We start from the raw sequence: 20,157 nt of genomic DNA, 5'->3' as shown, positions 1-20,157 counted from the left end.
GCTGGCTCCTTTAGGATCACCAAACAGGCCTCTGTGTTCCCCTCACAGGCACACGCAGGCCCCAGGACACCATGCTGCCACACCTCAAGGGCAGTGCCTGAGAAGAGAAGCTCCTGATTATACGAGGGGGTAGGGGTGACTCCCCCAAAGCAGGGCATGGGGAAGCCCGTGAGGCAGGCGCCTGGAAGCCGCCTGGGCTCCAGGAATGCCATCTGGGTTCCAGGAATGCTGTCCATGCATGTACACCCAAGCCTGGACTGGGGAAGGAGGGCCTGGCTCCAGTGAGCATGCCTTTATCCTCCTAGTCTGCACCCCAAAAGGGAAACATGGATGTGGCTGCCTGGTGCAAAGACCCCACCCTGAGGGCTGCTGCTTGGCTGCAGGAAAAGTAGGGATAAATCCTGATGAAAATGATAAAATGACCTAAACAAAGGCCTTCACAGCTGCTGAAGCTAGCCATCTCCACCAGCATAACTCATTTTAGAAATGAAAAATGACCAGCTGTGAAAGGGACTGACTTGTCCCATGTCAACAGCTAGACTTGAACTTGTACTTGAACCCATATCTTCTGAATCCCAGGGGCCTCTAACAAGTTCAGCAGAAATCCTGTCTACGGTGCAACAGGTTCTCAAAAACAGTAGTGATGATAAAGATACCAAAAGCCAGCATCCACTGAACACTCACTGTGCCCCGGACTCCTGGCACCGATTCCAATTACCACCTGGTTTTACAGATGAGGAAACAAGCCGTTTGCCCCAGGTCACCCTGCTAGCAAGTGGCAGCCCAGGGGTTTAGATCTAGACCCGGCAGCTCTGCTCGCTCTGGGCTGGGCTCCCTGTCAGATGGAGAATGCCCGCTCAGAGCTAATGCAGTGTGTCTCCTAACGCTTTCACCTGCAGACACCCACAGACACTTAGAATCAGCCCTAGGGCCTGGGAAAGGGACTTCCCCCATCCACAAGCCTCAGAGGATGTGCAGGAAGCAGGCTGGGCGTTTGTAGAAATGAGTCTTCCCTCCGAGGAGCCCCCAAACCTCAACCAGCTGCTCATGTGTTTCTGCTGCTGCCCATCCATAGATGGAATTACAGGAGAGGGGTGGCAGGAGGGGACAGGTGCCCGGCTCTCAGGGCCCTGCTTGCCACCTACAGGCACACCAGCCTCCCCACCCACAACATGGCAGGTGGATTCACGGGCCAGTCCTCAAACATCCAGGGACACACTCTCGGCTTCGAGATCAGACCGACGGCAGCAACCAGAGCCGTCACCAGCCGCTCACGAACGCCCCTCTTCCTCATTTGAAGAGAGACAGGCGTACAGCTTGAAAGAGTGATGTGAAAACATAACCATCTCTGTGTGAGCAGGCTGTGTGATACCCCTCAAGAGAACTTGGGGTTGGTTTTCCTGAGACCTAATTTACTCAATAATTTAATAAATGTGTGTTTGTTACGTGCCAGGCACTGATCTAAATTGGGAACCTAGGTGTCAACAAGGCCGGCCGAGTCTCTGACCTCACAGAATTTAAAAACCTCTATCTACAGGAAGACCTCTGTCTTGCCAAGCAGAAGAGCAAAGACATTCTACTAAACCTTTGGGTTTTCTTCCACACAGGAGACAAAGGCACTTGAAGAAGAAACATTTCTATCAACATAATTAGCAGGCAAGCCAAAGCTATGAAACACCAGTGTTTTCTTTTCTTTTCTTTTTTTTAGGTTACTAAATGAATTCATTCATATGTCAAACAGAAAAACCAACTGGAAAAACCTGTCCCTCAGTAACATATCAGCCAAAGGAAGCGAGTGATCCCAGTTCTCTCGTTTAAACCCTCCCCCTCCTCTCTGCAGAGACCTGCTGTTCACACGTGTTAAACATTAATTACAACTGTTACTCATTACATAGCAAAAAGCTTGGTGTACCAACACAATTGTTAATTTCCTCCCCGGCCCAAGGCATTCTGGGAGGCGGAGCAGGGGGGGGGAAGCACTGCTGGAGCCCCTCTGGGGCCAACGGGGAGGAGGCGGCACGCGCAGGGGGTGCCAGGCGATGGTGGCAGAGGCCCCGCGGACTCCTCTGCCGAGGCCGAGGCTGTTTACTCTCAGCACTCGGGCATGAGTCACGGGCTTGGTGGGAGCAGCGGGCCTGGAGCGCGCTGACACACTCAGCGGCAGGGCCGCCGCCTTCGGGGCTCTCGCGTTTCCAGTGACGACATGTCACCAGCGCGGTGTGGAGTGGGCGCAGCGGCTTCTGCCCCAAGAAAAGCCAGCTCGCCCCCGCGCAGGTGACGGGAAGGGTCAGACCTCCCGTGACACGCTCAGTGTCCAGGCGGCAGTGCGGACAGCGCCTGACTCCACTGGCTGTGTGGCTGTGGCCAGGCCGCTCACCGTCTCTGGGCCCGAGTGGGCCATCTGTGCGAGGACCGTGAGGCCACACCCTCCCTGGCAGGACCTCACAGGGCTAACCCACGCCAGCCTCCTTAACCGGGGCTCACTGTCTGTTAACTTCCTGCCCCTCCGCCAGCACCCCCTTACCTTCATGGGCTTATCTTAAATTAGCCAACTGAGCCGGCTCAGGGATGGCTCACAGATGTTTAGGAAACAGACATACCTGGAACCTTACTTTCCCCTTCCCCTGCCCTGTGAGCCTCACTTGATGAGGCTGGGAAGATGTCAAAACTCAAGAGGGCGCCTGCCAAAGGGGTGTCCAACACAGCAATAGCACCCCGTCAGCTGACAGTAACAAGGGAATATCTGGCTGTCCCAGAATAAACCAACGCACACCCATAGGGGGTGAGGAGGGAGCGCAGAGGGGCCCCAGCCCAAACTGGGACGTGGGTGGGGAAGGGAGTCAAGTCAGGGGGGGCTTCCTGGAGGCGGCGGCACTGACACCCCCCAGACGGGCTGCGATACCCCCTCCCTGACCCCAGCACCTAACATACAGTACACACCGAGTGTGCTGTAGGTTCTCAAAGCGGGGTCCCCAGATCAGCAGCCTCAGCAAGATATACCTGGGATCCTGTCTGAGATGCAGGTTCTCCAGCCTCATCCCTGGAACCTCCTGAATCAGGAGCTCTAGGGGTCGGGCTCTGTCATCTGTTTGACGCTTCTGGCAGGTGACTCTGCCACATGCTCTGAGCAAACCAACCAACCAACGAACATGTCACAGCTAGAATCGAGAGGGGTTTGGGGGAGACTGGCAGTGGGGACCCTCTCACACCTGGGGACCAGTGGCCTAGTCCTCGGAAGGGGCTGAATGAAGGATGGAAGAACTGGGTGGTTTGTGGTGAGAACTGCTGCTGGAATCCAGATGGGAGTATCTCCTACAGAGTGCTGTTTTCCACAGTATCCATACCTCTCATTGCCGGAGTAACTGGGAATGAATTTCACACATGGGCCCTCTGTGCCCCCAAAGTAGCTTTTTATGCAGTACTGTTTTAATATATAAAATTAAATTTTATTGACTACAGCAAGCCTTCCCTGAGCACCAGTAACTATTCTCTCAGGCATGACCCTGTACAGTTTATGAAGTCTTTTCAGCCAATCTTCTCCCTTGATCACCACAGAGATCCAGGGTGATATGGTTTGTGACAATCCCCGTTTTACAGACAGGAAAACTGAAGCTCAGGAGGCTGAGAGCCTGTCTGAGACCCCACACCTGGTGAGTGGTGGAGCTGGGATGTGAACTCGGGATTGTCTGACTCCTGCTACGGTCCCAGTGGCTCCTGACACCAAGACACTGTGTTGAGCTTTCAAGGGCAGAGAATTTGGCCAAGGAGCTTAGTAAGGAAGACAGATAGGTACTCAAAATAAGTATATTCAGCATTGAGTCATGTCTGTCTGCTCTTTTCGCTAGAAGGCAGGCCCGTTGCTGGCTGAACCCAGGACATTGCTTTAAAAGTAACTTCAATGGGGACAAATCTGCAGACAGTGAGTCAAAAATAAAATCACCATGGTAGTCCCTCTCTGAGACATCTTAAGGGTTCCCTTCACCCACTCTCTGGCTGCCCGGCACCTTTAGCAAGCACTCTGATCGCTTGCTTCTTCTCAGAGGCAACTGCAATCATTAAAAACGTAGCTTTTAACTCGACCCACTGAATGAAAAAGAAACGCTGATCCATCCTCTGTGTATGGCCCAGCTGGCTCTGCCATGAGGTCTCCAGCAGTTCCCGTCCCCTCCCTGGGCCTCAGTTTCCTTGGCTGGACAAGAAGGAGTGGGATGCCGTGGTGTGGGGACCCCTCCCCGTGCAGAGCGGGGGCAGAGCATGACCAACCCGTGGGACGTCTCTGCTCATCCCCGTGCAGTCACGAACCTTCCAGAACTTGGGCTGCCACAGGCTCCTCAGCTGGAACCATTCCAAGTGGGAACCTACACCCCAGGCACATGTCCTGCTCGCTGTGGACACAAGGAGAAATTGGAGACATTGCCAACAAGGTCTATATAGTCAAGGCTATGGTTTTTCCAGTAGTCATAAATAGATGTGAGAGATGGACCATTAAAGAAAGCTGAGCGACAAAGAATTGATGCTTTTGAACTGTGGTGTTGGAGAAGACTCTTGAGAGTCCCTTGAACTGCAAGAAGATCAAACCACTCAATCCTAAAGGAAATCAGTCCTGAATATCCATTGGGAGGACTGATGCTGAAGCTGAAACTCCAAAACTTTGGTGACCTGATGCCAAGAGCTGACTCATTTCAAAAGACCCTGATGCTGGGAAAGATTGAAGATGGGAGGAGAAGGGGACAACAGAGGATGAGATGGTTGGATGGCATCACCAACTTGATGGACATGAGTTTGAGCAAACTCCAGGAGATGGTGAAGGACAGGGAAGCCTGATGTCCTGCAGTCCATGTGGCTGGAACGAGTGGGACACGACTGAGCGACTGAACAACAACCCACGGGCCCTGGGAGGGTGAGGGCTCCAGCACATCACATGCAGTATCTCGGATGGTGTCAGAGACTCGAGACATCTACAGGGTAAGGGCTTGGGTTCTAAGTGGGACTTTATAGGTTCAAATTCTGACGCTGCAGCTGACTAGCTATAGGATCCTGGGCAACTGTTTCTTCTCTTTGGACTTCAATTTCTGTATCTGTAAAAGGACAAAACTAAGATCCCAGGGGGTGGTTGGGAGGATGAAATGAAATAATGCACGCAGAAGTGTTCTGTAAATACCAGAACTTCCCAGTACAATGCCCTGGAAGCCTCACCAGGACCCTCTGCAGCAGACACATTTCCCCAAAGAGAGCACAGAGGCCCCAGGAGAGGTTCTATCCCTGTCCTTCCCCTGGCCCCCAGAGATGTGGAGACTCCACATCCATGCCCCTCCCGCCCCCCCGAGCCCAAGTCTGCTTCTCTAGGTTACCCACCCAGTCCTCAGCCCCCTCCCCATGTGGCCCCCTACTGGGTAGGCTCTGTCCATCTTACAAAGCCCAGGGGCCGGTCAGACCCTCTGCGCCACCTGAGACAGCATGGAATCACTCAGGGTGCTTCTCCTGCCCCCCACTGGTCAGGGAGCTGCATCGGTGAGGGGGCGGACCTGCTGCCTATAAAGGCTCTGGGGGGTGAGTCAAAACAGCGAGGGGGACCGAGTCCAGCCAGCTCTGAAGGCATGTAAGTCTGCCAGGTGGGCAGGGGGCTGACAGCCTGACTATAAAACTGATAAGGCATCCGTTTTGGGGGTTGGGACCAACTCAGGCCAGGCATGTGTGCTGAGACTCCGGTGCTGGGTGCGTGGGGGCGGGGATCCTGGCTGAGGCCATCAGCAGCTTCCCATACGGAGGGCGGGCAGGAAACCTCCTTCACCTGCCACAGAACTCTGAGAGAAGGGAAGAATATCATTCCCAGGAAGTGAGGACCACCTCACACCCTGCAATAGCTGTTTTCACGACAACCAGGAAGTGATGATCGAGCCTTCCTGAAAGGCGGCACTGGCAGAGAAGGCTACCTCCTGTGGGGAATGCCGAAGCACCTCTTATGAGAGCCTTCTTCCACGACTCCCATGCAGGACAGCACCGTGAAGGGCGGAAAGCAGTCTTGCTTCATAGACTGAACCACAGAGAGAGTTCAAAGGCTCCCCTTCCCCCAGCCTCCGGCCAGCATGCTGGGGTGCTGACGAAATGAAGCATGGAAGGAGCCTTGGAAGTGGGGGGTTGCAGGCCAACCTCCCACCACAGGGCAAAGCCCTCCTGATTCCAATCCTGCCTCACGCAAGCTTCTGCTGGCCAAGCTCAGTGACAGGAACCTCATGACACACTTTCAGACGTACCTGAAATTCTTACCACTCACCGGGGCCGTACATCCCTATAGCTCCTCCTTGGGAGGCCCACCTCTGCCCTTTGGGGGTCCCCATGCTGTACACCTTTGGAAATCTGAAAACACTGCCCAGCTGCCCTGCCCAGGTTCCTTCATGCGAGCTAAACAGGCAGAATCAGAATATAAGGGATGGAAAGAGATGACAACAGTTTTGCCCAGTGGATTTTTAGCCCGGCTGCAGATCCTGTCCCCAGGCTCCCGGGGCCCATCACAGCACCTGAGGGCCCAGAGAACTGGGCGGGGCCCTTCAAACAGGTGTCCTGAAAAGGAGGACGCCGCCCAGCTCAGCACCGCGTTGCTCCCCGACACCACCAATGACGTGCTAAGGCACGCGCTGCGCTCCGCTCACTCAGGCAGGAGGTGGGAACGTTCCCCTTTGTTCCTGAGCAGAGACCCTTCCTGGCTTACAAATGGGACTCTGGCAGCACTTCAGCAACCCAATCGAGCTGTCTCCATTTGTTCTGGTTACTTGAGAGGTGCTGCATCCACCTCACTCCACCTGCACTTTGGGCTAGGAAATGGGAGGGTGCTCCTCACCTGACCATTTCTGTCCAGATGTGGGGAGGGGATCTGGTCAGACTCAAGACTGGTGCTCACGGCATCCCTCCAGCCAAGGGAAACAACTTGCTTCTATGCCCCAGAAATCAGAACGGAGCCAAAAGCTTCTTGGGGAAAGCACAATCAGTATCCAGGGCTTCCCCGGGGGGCTCGGCAGTAAAGAATCCATCTGCAGTGCAGGAGACCCGGGTTCAATCCCTGGGTCGGGAAGATCCCCTGGAGCAGGGCATGGCAACCCACTCCAGTATTCTTGCCTGGAGAATCCGATGGACAGAAGAGGCTGGTGGGCTACGGTCCATAGGATCACAAAGAGTCGGACATGACTGAGTGCCTTAGCACACACCCACAATGCGTATCCACTCCAGAGCAGGACACACAGTTGATGAGGTAACTGACTTGATGAGACACAGGTGGGGACAGGATTCTGCGTCTGCCTCCTATCAGCAGCCTAAGAAGTTGACCTACAATGACACATGTGATAGCAACTCAGCAACAGAAAACCAAATCCAGAATGGAGACCCGTGGCTCAGAAACTTATGCGGGGACCAGTTCTATCTGAGACCTTGTGATCCTTTGTGAAATGTATAGTAGTTCTAAAACCAGCTTTGGGCAGAATTGGGCAAGTTCTGGCCTGAGAGCCTTCTGAAGAGAAGATGTCGTGTGGGATAAGTGCTTTTCATTTAACAAGCCTGAGAACCCCCTGGGGGTCTTTTAAAACTTGTTGACTCTGCAGGTCTGGGGGCTTCCCTGATGGCTCAGATGGTAAAGAATGTGCCTCCAATGCAGGAGACCCAGGTTTCATCCCTGGGGTGGGAAGGCCCCCTGGAGAAGTGAATGGCTACCCACTGCAGTATTCTTTCCCGGAGAATCCCATGAACAGAGGAGCCTGGCAGGCTACAGCCCAAGAGGCTGCAGGGTCAGACATGACTGAGCGACCAGCACTTTCACTTTCTGCAGGTCTGGTCTGGGGCCCGAGACTCTGCATTTCTCACCAGTTCCCAGGTGATGTGATGCTGCTGGTCCAGGGACCACATTCTGAGCAGTAAAGCACCAGACTAGACCAGAACATCAAAGGTAACGTGACCTGCAAGGTGGTCAGCCCAGGCGAGGGTGAGACGCCACAGCTGCCTGCAGCGTCATCTCTTGCCACGGCCTCTTGGTGTCTAGGACAGTTGTCACATGAAACGTTCGGCCCTTTAATCAAACTGGCGTTTGCAAAGAGCCACCTCTGGAACAGCGTCAGTCCCACACCCAGGATTAACCATGCCAGGGGACAGTCCTTGGCTTTCACTGTGCCGAGGGTGGAGCAGGCTGTGAAATGCGCTGGAGAGACCTGAGGTGACCAAGGACCTTTCCGTTACCCAATTACTCTTAGCCCCGGCTTTGGGCCGGCACTCACCGCCTGCCAGACGCGCCCAGCACCTATAGCACTGACTCTATGTGGTGAAAGAACCGCCCCACCAGGGTCACGAGCAGGAAGCTCTGAGGCCTAGAGAGGCTGCAGGGAAGCCCGCGGGACGTGTGGATGTGCCAGGAGGGCTCACAGTGATGGCAGCGGAAGCGCAGGACCTCTCCAGATAGGACACCGCTGGGAAGGGCACTGAGCAGAAGGCAGAGACCGCAGAGCGCGGCATCCAGGGAACGGAGCCACACACGCTAGAGTAGTCAGAACCTCCACTGAGGGAATCGAGACAAGCGGAGGGCACAGGCCTCACTTCTGAGCCCCAGAAAGGGAGGAAGGGTCTAGCTGTGCTTGAAAATGGGAGATTCTAAACAAAATCAATGTTAAAAATAAAAACTCTTCCTTTATGACCTTCATTGTGATAAGAGTCAGTCACTCCATGTTTCTCTGTTCATATGCCAAAACTCTTAGAAGCATAGACATTTTTTTGCATCTGACTTTCCCCGCTTAACATTAAACACAAGCATTTCCCGAGGCTGCTATAAACTCTTCGTCAACGTCACTTTGTAGTGGCTGCTCAATATTCCATTTAATCAATACCCGATGCCGGATATCTAGATCGTTCCCCATCTCTCATGATCATCATGCCTTTTTCTGCGCTTTTGATCATAAGTTTGGATCCTAAGGACTGAGATTAGGATGAAAGGGTGTGAACACATCTTAAGACAGGAGACACATATGGCATAGTGCTTTTCAGAAGGCTGTGGGAGCAGAGAGGCACCTGAGTCGTTCAAGGGGCTCCGGGCCAGGGGCGAGGTCAGCCCCTGCCCACAGCCTGTGCTCTGTGAACGGGCTTGTGCTGAATGAAGCTGGGACAGGAAATGCAGTGGCCCTGGATGCAGGCAGGCCATCGTCGCTGAACGACAGGATGGAGTCAGTGGGATCCACGAGGCCCAGTAGGAGTCACTCTGCAGACTGGTTTTCTCCTAGTTTCTAAAATTTCCTTCCAAACTCTTGGCCTCAGTGAACTAGAGCATTACCAACAGGACCAAGACAGAGTCAGACAATGAGATCCCCTGGGCTGTCTAGGCCTGGCCTCCCTTCCCTCCAGGATCTTCTTCATCTGTGAAGGGCCCAGCCGCACTAGAAGCCCTGTGGCTTACCTGAGCAGACAGGGACCCTCTGCACAGGTGAGGGCCACGCAGTGAGCAGCCACCTCTGAGTGGGGCCGCTGGCGCCTTACCTGCCAGAGCTGGGATAGTGACCCGGTTCCACTCCCACGGCTGGTCGTACTCGTCGGCGGGCCTGTCGTCGTCCTGGGGCAGCTTGCTCTCCCGGAGCCGGGGGCTGACCGTGCTCTCGGGGTCCGAGTCCACGCTCTGGCCCTCCGGCTCATAAGGGGTGTCGTACAACTGGACGCCTTTGTGCTGCGACCGGACGCTTTCCTGCCTCTGGAACTCTGCAGTCGGAAAGGAAGGAAGCAGAGATGTAAAGCGTGCCCAGCACACGCCTCCTCACCTGGGACCTGCCGGGTGACACCCCAGCCAGGGAGACGCGGACTGCACAGAACAGACCCCTCGCTGCATTTAACTGCTGCCCTCCCATCGAGGGCGGTGTTTCTGCTCTCATGGCTCAAGGCTTCCTCACAAAGATCTCAGGTTCTGGACCAAACAACAAAACCAGAACACTCCCTGTCACCATCCGCAGGGGCAGAGTCCAGACATGAGCGTGATGTCCTGGGTGTGTTCCAACACCAGCCCAGGACACGCAGAGCTCTCAGCAACCCCCAGCTTCCAGCTTCCAGATGCGGGGGAGGTGGTCTTCCCACTAGGGCAGCTCCCTGGTCTCTGGACTTGTCCGTCCCCATCTATAAGATGAGGAAAATGAAAGTGAAAGTCACTCTGTCACGTCTGACTCTTTGCAACACCATGGACTATACAGTCCCTGGGATTTTCCAGGCCAGAATCCTGGAGTGGGTAGCAGTTTCCTTCTCTAGGGGATCTTCCCAACCTAGGAATCGAACCAGGGTCTCCTACATTGCAGCCTGATTCTTTACCAGCTGAACTACCGGGGATAAGATGAGGCGACTGGGTCAAACACCCCTCAAGTTTCCACGCAGCTCACGTATTCATTTTACAGCCCGAAGAAGCCAGAACCACCTCCAGAGAACCTGGGCCACCGACTTCTCCCCTGCAAAGCCCCACGAGTGACCCTTTCCCTGAATTTCTACCTCCCTCAGGGCCTGTCTCCTAACACGCTGAACACAGCCAAGCCACTGGACAGCAGAGGTCCAGTTTCACTTCTGAATAAGGAAGGAACACTTTTAATCTTCTGGAGAGGATGCCAGGGCCCGGCTCCAGAGTGGGCTGAGCAGCGGCCGCCCATCGAGACAAGGCCCCACACAGGGCATGATCCTTTCAGCGACTGCTCATTCCTGGGAGGACGGCGGTGGCTGAAGGACAGACACGAGGATGCTACAATCAGGCTCTTCCTCATCAAAAAAGGGGGCATTTTTCTGGCTTTGATCATAGACACCCCCTGTGTGCAGGGGGACAGGAGGGGTTGCCTCCAGAAGGGGGACAGTGGGCACCCTAATCAGCAGAATACTCTTTTCAGGAAGGGGGGCTCCTGCAGGGCCCGTGAGGGATGAGGCAGGAGGAGAGATGACATTTGAACTGTCAGCTGTGACAAGTGGAGGGACAGGACAAGGGACAGGATTCCCTGTGGTAGGACCAGGGTAAGCCAAGGCGGTCCAGCTGGAGAAAAGGTGCTCACTGCCTACTTTCTTGTTCTACTCGTAAGATATATGTATAGACAAATAAATAAAACACTTGCAATTTAACCATTCCTAAGCGTGCAAGTCAGTGACATGAAGTATGTTCACACAGGCATGCAGCTCTCACCACCATCCATCTCCAGAACCTTCTCATCATCCTAAACTGAAACTGTCCCCCACGACCCCCTCCATTTCCCCTCCTCCAGCCCTGGCAACCACCATTCCCCTTTCTGTCTCTGTGAATCTGATGATCTAGGTACCTCATCCAGTGGAGCCATATAAGGTACTTGGCTGGGGATACTGGCTGGGTCTTCTTTGCCAGTCTTATTTCACTTAGCACAATGACACATTGTAGCATGTGTCAGTAGTCCATTTCTTCTTAAGGCTGAATAATAGTCCATTATATGTCTGTCTGGGGCTTCCCAGGTGGCGCTAGTGGTAAAGAACCCGTCTGCCAATGCAGGAGACTATGAGAGATGGCGGTTCAATCCTTGGGTCAGGGAGATCCCCCGGAGCAGGGCATGGCAACTCACTCCAGTATTTCTGCCTGAAGAATCCCATGACAGAGGAGCCTGATGGGCTACAGTCTGTGGGGTCGCAGAGAGTCAGACATGACTAAAGTGACTTAGCAGGCATGCAAATGTCTCTTTACTGCCTACTTCTGCTGGAGCACCAGGTCCAAGGGGGCGGGAAGAGGGGAGGTGGGGCTTGACCCAGAAGTGGTGAGGGTCTTGAGAGTGAGCTGTCCAAATGGAGTTACGAGGCATTCTCCAAATCAGAATTCCAGCACCACAGAGATACAATAGGAACCCATGGGAGTCACACGTCTTGAAGAGCAGTTGACAAAACACATAGATGATGTCAGCCCTTCCAAGGAAGACCATTCTTTAGACTAGGCTTCATGATCCAATACCAGCTCACAGGGCCAACAAAAACTCCACCCTATGCATAGCACCTGATACAACAGAAACTAACTGATGCTGGGCAGTGACCTTTAGCGTTTTAAATTAAACAGCACTATGGTGATATCTTTCAGTGACACATCCTTTGGCCTTTTCATACTCATAAAGAAAGCTGAGCACTGAAAAATTGATGCTCTTGAACTGCGGTGTTGGAGAAGACTCTTGAGAGTCCCTTGGAGAGCAAGGAGATCAAACCACTCAAGCCTAAAGGAAATCAATCCTGAATATCCACTGGAAGGACTGATGTTGAGGCTGAAACTCCAATATTTTGGCCACCTGATGTGAAGAGCTGACTCATTGGAAAAGACGCTGATGATGGGAAAGATTGAAGGCAGGAGGAGAAGGGGGCGATAGAAGACGAGATGGTTGGATGGCATCACTGACTCAATGGACCTAAGTTTGAGCAGACTTTGGGAGATGGTGAAGGACAGAGAAGCCTGGTGTGCCGCAGTCCATGGGGTGGCAAAGAGTTGGACATGACTGAGCAACTGAACAATATCAATAATGGTGGTATCTCCCAAACTTCACTGAGTTGCATCCCAACTTCATGATTTTGCCATTTTCTAGTACCACCTGGGTTATTATTTACCATTTTTATTGATGTTGCCTCATTTTTTAGAGTAAATAAATCCACTTGAAAAGGAAACTTTTAATCACCACCCCATAAACCATTACCTTTTACCAAAAAACAGATGATAAACATAAAAAGAACGAACAAGAACAAAACCAGCTAGGTAGGTACTTCTCCCAAAGCCCCAGGCTTGCTTTCTCTCTGCTGAAAAGGTGGACAGCAAGCACTGGAGAGCTGATGGGGGGTGCAAGCAGCAAACCAGGATACCTTCTTTGGCAAATAAGAGTAACTTTCTCTGTTTAGAAAGAAAAAATTGAAAAGTGAAAACCTCACTATGTGGCCACCTAAAATCGTGTCTCCTCTGACATGTCCCATACTTTGGCAACATGTGGCTTTATTGGGTCCTCTGAGTAAAGTGGGATGATTTATTAGTTTTGAGGATGATGCTTTCATTTTTATGGGGGAGTAAGGGAGGAAGAGGTTTCCCAGGTGGCGCTAAAGGTAAAGAACTTGCCTGCCAATACTGGAAACATATGAGACCCGGGTTTGTCCCTGGGCCGGGAAGATGTCCTGGAGAAGGGAATGGCAACCTACTCCAGTACTCTTGCTGGGAGAATCCCATGGACAGAGGAGCCTGGAGGGCTACGGTCTATGGGGTCACAAAGAGTAGGACATGACTGAGTGACTTAGTACACAAGAGGAGAAGAGTTATAAGAGGCAGGACTTGGCCACTTTCAGACAAAAACCAACTGGAAAGTACTGGAGACAACTCTGTAAATTAGGAAATCTATCAAGCTATTTGAGCAGTGTTTTGTGGGGTTGTCATCATCCGCATCACTGCCATCCTGATTCTAAAGACTGAAGTTTCGCCTCCTGTCTTTGGAGAATTCCAAGGGCTTGGGACATTGGGAACGCAGCTGACAGGCACTGACCTAGGAAAAGCACCTTTCGCTTCATCCTCTTCCACAAGGAGGATCAACAACCAGGAATATGTGCTCTACAGTGTCCAAAGCACTTCGCATGAAAGTTCACCATTTAATCCTGGGCCCCAGAGCAACTCACGGATGCTCTGTGGGCCGCCAGTAACATGGATCATGAACATCCTTGCTCATTTTCTGTCTTAGAGTGCACCTGCAAACAGATACTCATGAACTTGAACATGGGTGGGATAAATGAACAACAACTGACAGGCAGAAACTCCTCTTTACCCCAAATTCCAATTAATTTATGAAAGTCTCTGGCCGCAGGGTTAAGGTACCTGGAACAACATGAAAAATGAATATAGTCTAGTGTTACACAATATTCAGAAGAGATGGATATTCTACATAAACTCCAGCCTAAAAGGAAAACATGTGCAGGGAACAGATTAGCTATTAAATCAGAGAGACTCATGCATACACCTCTCAGACAGGATTTATTGTTCTGAAAGCATCTGTGCCTTACCAAAGCTGGTTTAGTAATGGCATGCAGTCAGGGCAGAGGATGTTAGAACGGTAATCATTAAAACGAGCTTCCCCCAGTATTACATGGTGAATTCAAATTTTCATTAAGGCTCCAACAATAGGGAGCAGTTAAGTAAATTATGGCACGCTAACTGGATGGAATAATTAAGCAGCCATTAAAATGATAAATCTGAAGATTATGTAGCTACATGGAAAAGCGTGCATGAAATTATGCTAAGTTAAAAAGTGAAATACAAGACTGTTTATGTGTTGAGCAGACCCAATCTCATGGGCTTTCTAAACAAGTCCTGGGCAATGTGAACAAAGCCCCAAATGAATTCGACTCCTTGTTTAGGAATTGCTGGATGCTGTCATCACACATTTTGCCCATAATATCTAAACTCTGATGACAGCTATGTTGTAAGAACCGATACACATGAATAAAGGGTGGAAAATCTGATACGGGAAGGTAAACAGTTACTGTGTATAGAAGGAGGAATTATTGCATAATAATTTTTGAAAGTTTTAAATAATGAATAAGGATGCTGGTAAAGAAAAAATGTAATTAAGAGAATCTCACATGAAAGTAAATGTGACTTTAATCAGGTTGGGTTTATAGGAGCTGTGTGTTTCGGAAGCAGCTGCTTTTGCCTAAGAAAACACCCACTTAGGGAGCATCTCTGCTCCTATTTAGGAAACATCTCCTCTCCTCTTTCCAAGAGTCCCAGGAAGTCAAGTGCTGTTGCACCATGCCAGCCCATCACTGTCCCCTGCCTAATGACCAGGTCCATCCTCCTTATTACTCTGACTGATCTGTGACGATCCAGAGACTGATCTAATAGGGAGCTGTAACCATGTTTTAAGTCACGAGTTATCTGGACATCACCATCTATAAACTCATGAAAAATGACCTTTAATATTGGGTGGCAGGCTGTGATTTTATGCCTCTTAGGCAGGGAGCAGAAACATTAAATTGACAGGGCAGGGATTTCTGTTGACCTCTGGAGTAGAATGGTTTTCAAGTGGCGCTACATAAGGAGGAAGTGCAAAAAAAAAGCACTTTCTTTTAGAATCAGAGACTGTTGAGGAAGGCACTCTGAGCACACTCACCAAGGGCATAGAGTCCAGAGGGTGAGGCTGGTGTGCCTCTCAGGACTGTAGCCCTGAGAGGGAAGGAGGGCCGGGGGTTCATCTGAGTGAGGAGCCCAGGACAGAGATCGGTGCAAACCAGGGGCCTCCTAACTGGCTCTGAGAGCTTTGAGTTCCCCAAGTCCACAGGCAACAAGTTACACTTAGCTCCGGTGCTCACCAATTCCGTGCCTCCCCCCACACAGCTTTTTGTTTGTGTGTTTTTATTTTATTTCCTTTGTCTGTTGGGAAGCTCAGAGTTAATTCTGATGCTTAACCGCAATGGCTCGATTAGCTTAGATATGGGGTAGATAGATTCGGGTTCACCTGCCCTTCCTTCTAGTATGTGTATCTTGATATCTACTATAGCAGCCTCATTATATGCATTTCTTTGTATTACGCACAGCCTCAAATCTGTATTTTGAAAGCAGGCAGACACACATCTAATGAAAAAGACTAGAAGGAAAAAAAAAATTCACCTCTTGACCTTCCTTTCGGGAATAGAAACAAAAGGGCAGGACTTGACTTCACCTTTCGGAAACAGTCTAAAAAAATCAGCGCACATCGCTGGTGTACCCAGCCTTCTCCAGGAGCACAGGTATCCTTCTATCCTCACATCCAGGCAGGCACCTACTGAATGCCCAGCTCGTGAGCAGATCGAGATGAAGCAGACACAGTCCTGGTCTTCAGGGACAGAGGGTCACAGCCCCCAGCACAGACAGAGGCGGCTTAGGGTGCTCAACAGGGGGCAGATGTGATCCTACAACTTAGTTGGGGGAAATCTGGGACGGCCTTAACGAATTCAGACACGAGGGCATGCATCGTGGTGTGGCAGGGAAAATGGGCGTTTGATGAACGAAGGACAGAAGCAGGGGCACAGCGGCTGGAACCACGAGGTGAGCGTGGGGAAGGCGGGCCGTCCGGGGGCTCAGGCGGAGGGGAAGCTGAGGCAGGTGGAGGTGGTTCTGGGTGGCCTTGAATGCTGCAGGATGGCACCCCCAGGACTGTCTGAGGACAGGTGCCCTAGAACCTCTGGGCAGGGTGGAGATGGGCGGGGAGAGGCCAGCACAGACGTGCAGAAGCTGAGCTGGAAATGACAGATGCTGGCCTGCAGGCCCCTCACCTCTAATTTTGCCAGCTGGTTTGTCTGAGAATTCACACCAGATCCCAAATCATAGGGTAGCAGAGCTCAACAGAAATATGTGGCCAAGGAGGCCTCCATTCCCAGGCCCCACCATCATGTCTCAGCCCAAGAAACCTCTACTGAGCCAGTGGCGGGCACGCCGGCGCTCAGGCCCCCACGGCCTGGGGCTGTGTAATTAGGCCTGCGGCTGCCACTGCCCGGGGCTGCCCCACACCAGCCAGCAGGGAGACAAGTCCAGGCTCCAGGTAACGGACAGCACCGTGTGCTGGCTGAAACCACGACCCCCCCAGACTGCCGGGGCTCAAGGTCTGACCCCAGTGGGGGACCCAGAGCAAGCTGCCCAGTTTCCTCATCTCTGAGGGGGCAATGGTATCCAGGATGTTACAAGGATTAAACGAATCCATGCACCATCAGTGTCTAGGACAGTGCCTGGCCCACAGAAGGCGCTCCGGGAATGTGGGTTTCACTTCAGTTACCCCTACTGGGGCATCTCTGGAATACCATGCCAAGGGCTCTCCTTCTCTGAGATCACCCTTCATCCCCCAGAGCCACAGAAGTCCTGCATACAAACCCTAACAGGCAACCCTGCGTTGGAAATGGAAGGGTTTCATCGCCCATCTATGAACCTGCCCTTTCTGGATCCACAGCTTCTGATTTCAGCTGCTGCTCTGGCAACCTCCTGTTTCCACGTGGGAGCTTTGCTCTCAGATCCACTCTTGCACAGAAGACAAAACACACAGCCCAGGAGTCTAGTGACTACATTTAAAATCTTTTTATTTTACATTGGAGGACAGCCAACTGACAATGCTCTGACAGTTTCAGGTGGCCAGCTAAGGGACCTGGCCATACACATGCATGTATTCTTTCACACCCAAACTCCTCACCGACTCAGGCTGCCACCTGACATTGGGCAGAGTTCCCTGCGCTGCACAGGAGGTCCTTGTTGGTTATCCATTTTAAATATAGCAGTGTGCAAACGTCCATTCCACACTCCCTAACTATCCCTTCCTCCCATCCTTCCCTTACCAGCAACACAAGTTCATTCTCCAAGCCTGTGAGTCTGTTTCTGTTTCGTAAATAAGCTTTTTTTGTATCATTTCTTTTTAGATTCCCCATAGAAGGGATGTCATACGCTATTTCTCCTTCTCCGATGACAATCGTTCATAGATGGGGAACCTGAGGCCTGGGGAAGGCATGAAGCTCCAGGTCCTCTAATTCCTAGACCAGGCTCTGCTTCCTGGCTTTCCCAGATGCTTCCTCACACCTCCTTTATCAGACTGTCTTGGTTGTAATCTTCTGGAGGAAGGGGCAGCTACTTCGGTCAGGTCTGAGGTGTTAAAAGTCACACCCAGCACCACAGCCTGAGTGAGGCGTTCCTCAGGAGGGGCGGGCGGCTGTTCCCAATTAGACACACAGCCCAAACCCAGCCAAGACCCGGGCACCACATCAAAGGGAAGGCAGAGGATGCTCTCCTCATCGAAACTGTTAAAACATCTGCTAGACAAAGACCCTCCTCCTAACTGGGGGGCTTCAGGGCTGGGCCTGAGTTCAGGGGTCCCCTGGCGGCTGAAGTGACAGTATGGGGCAGCAGGGGTCCTCGGGGTGGACGCCCCCCGGCAGCAAGGGCTGGGCAGCTGGGAGCCGGGTCCCGGACGCAAACCCAGCTCAGCCCAGGCAGAGGCCCGCCCCCTCCCCACCGGTCTGGTTTCCGGAGCTGTCGAAAAGCCAGGCGACTGACTGATCGGTGTTCCCTGACCACCTCCTTTGCAGGCATGCACAGAAAACCCTAGAACAAGGGCGAGCTCTGTGGGGCAGAGGTGTGGGAAAAGGACAGTGGTCACGGCGGCGGGAGCAGGTGGGCCTGTCACTGCTGGGTGGGACCAGTGCCGCCCGCTCCTAGACGCTCAGCCCAGGCTCGAGGGGCAAGCCCTGGTCTGAGTCGGGAGCGGGGTCTGCTCCCTTCCCCTGTCCTCTGTGCAAGGATAGGGTCTCCCCCGAAGGGCCCCGTTCTGGGGTCCCCGCAGGGAGACAGGCTCGCACACCTGCTGACACCGACTGCGCTTTGCTCACAATTTAAAAGGCCACGCGGGCCTCTCTGCAGGGCTCTCGGGAGCTGCCCGCAATTACGGCAGGCCCCTCAGCCCTGCCCGTCACTCTGCGCTCTTCCGGTGACTGCCTTCGCGTGCAGAGACCTCTTTGAGCTGTATCGCCATCCCCTGTGGAGACTCACTGAGGTGAACTGGCCACTCCGGGGTCCGGCTGCTCCGGGCTCAATGCAGCACATGCAGGAGGGCCCGTGTGGAGCAGCAGCCTCCTCCGGAGACAGCTCTCTTGCCTCCATGTTGGCGGAAGATCCACATTCATAGGCAAGCAGGGGGCCTGTCTGCTTTTCCTCCTCAGACCCATCACCGAGTCCTCACTGGGTGCCAAGGTGGACCCCAGGCCAATGCTGAGCACTCACGTGGCATGAGACAAGGCCCCTCGGCCCCAAAGAACCCGAGGTTCAGCAGGAGAAGCGGGACGCCAGCACCCATAAGCACTGGGTGAAAAACCATGAGAAGTTACAGAAGGCCCGCTCGTGCCAGACTCAGTCCTGGGTGCTGGCTGCGTGTCCTCCCTCATCGCCATGAGACAAGAGACATGGGCGGCTGGCAGCCTCGGAGCCTCCACAGGGGCCAGCCCAGTTCCAAAGCGGTGCAGACGCTGGCAGTCCACGGAGGCAGAAAGCAAAGGCGGTCCCAGGGATTTCAAGAATCCTTAGGGACGAGGTGGCACTTAGGAGGAGCTCAAGTCCTAGTGCAAAGAGGCCCCTCAAGGGCCACAGAAGCCAAGAGACCTCCCTGGCATCACAGACAGAGAATGGGGAACCCAGGGTAGAATGCGTGCCTGAGTCCTCAGTCTGACTCTTTGTGACCCCATGGACTACAGTCCACCAGGCTCCTCTGTCCACAGGATTCCCTAGGCAAGAATACTGGAGTGAGTTGCCATGCCCTCCTCCTCGGGGATCTTCCCAGCCCAGGGATCGAACCTGCATCTCCTATGGCTCCTGCGTTGCCGGTGGATTCTTTACCGCTGAACCACTGGGGAAGCCCCTCAGGGAAGAATGTGCTCAAGGAAAGGAGGAAGAATCGGACGGGCGAAGACAGGGCCTCAGGATAAAGCGCAAGGGGTGCAGGTTGAACACAGGCCAAGTCATGGATGGAGCAGAGATGGAGAGATTGTGAGGCAGAATCAGAGACTGTGAACTGTCTGAGCCCAGGGCTCCGAGAAAAGGATGTGGGGCGTGGCTAGAAAAGGAAACTGGGGCTGGGCTATGGAGGGCCCCGAATGCCAGGAGGAGGGGTAGGAAACTGGAAAATGTGGCCAGCAGTCTTCATCAGGTTTGCACTTTCAGGGGGAAAAAAAAAGCCTTTATAGAAGCTGGCAGGAAACACCAGGGCGTGGTGATCAGCTGCTGATGACCTGAAGGTCTGACCCTCCGAACAATTAGGGCTCTACCCGTTCAAAAAGTGGAGGATGCCCAGGGCTCCAGAAGGAAAAACACACTCCAGTGAACAGTTCCCAAAAGGGGAAAAGGCAGCATTTCCACTGGGCTAACAGGCAGAGGTCGGCGTGGCACAAGCCCCTTCAGGCCAACCTTGAGGGGGCGGGCGTCTGCTGACCCCTGTGCTGTGGACAGAGGCTGGGCCCCCCGGGGACTGCCAGGGGCCTCGGACGTTTGCCAGACGTGATCCAGCCGCGTGTCTTCTGAGTACTGATGGACTGTACTTACAGAGAGGGCTTGCCAGCCCCTCTGGTGTGATCTTCCAGTCTGCTGGGCATGGAGTGGTCTCAGCTTCCAGAGAGGCCTCGGGCCACACTCTAATGAGATAA

General features: G+C 53.0%; 1 protein-coding gene across 1 annotated transcript in view; it reads right to left on the bottom strand.

Moving 5' to 3' along the window:
- The window catches only part of SHB (SH2 domain containing adaptor protein B), a 132,866-nt gene that overhangs the window by 36,673 nt on the left and 76,036 nt on the right, over window positions 1–20,157 (bottom strand). The window contains exon 3 of the mRNA XM_043486672.1: window positions 9,505–9,720. Coding sequence (XP_043342607.1) covers window positions 9,505–9,720 — 216 coding nt within the window. The remainder of the gene's footprint in view (window positions 1–9,504; window positions 9,721–20,157) is intronic.

The sequence above is a fragment of the Cervus canadensis genome, chromosome 14 (assembly GCF_019320065.1).
Source record: "Cervus canadensis isolate Bull #8, Minnesota chromosome 14, ASM1932006v1, whole genome shotgun sequence".
In the NCBI taxonomy this organism is placed as follows: Eukaryota; Metazoa; Chordata; class Mammalia; order Artiodactyla; family Cervidae; genus Cervus; species Cervus canadensis.
This window is presented reverse-complemented; position numbering and strand designations above follow the sequence as displayed.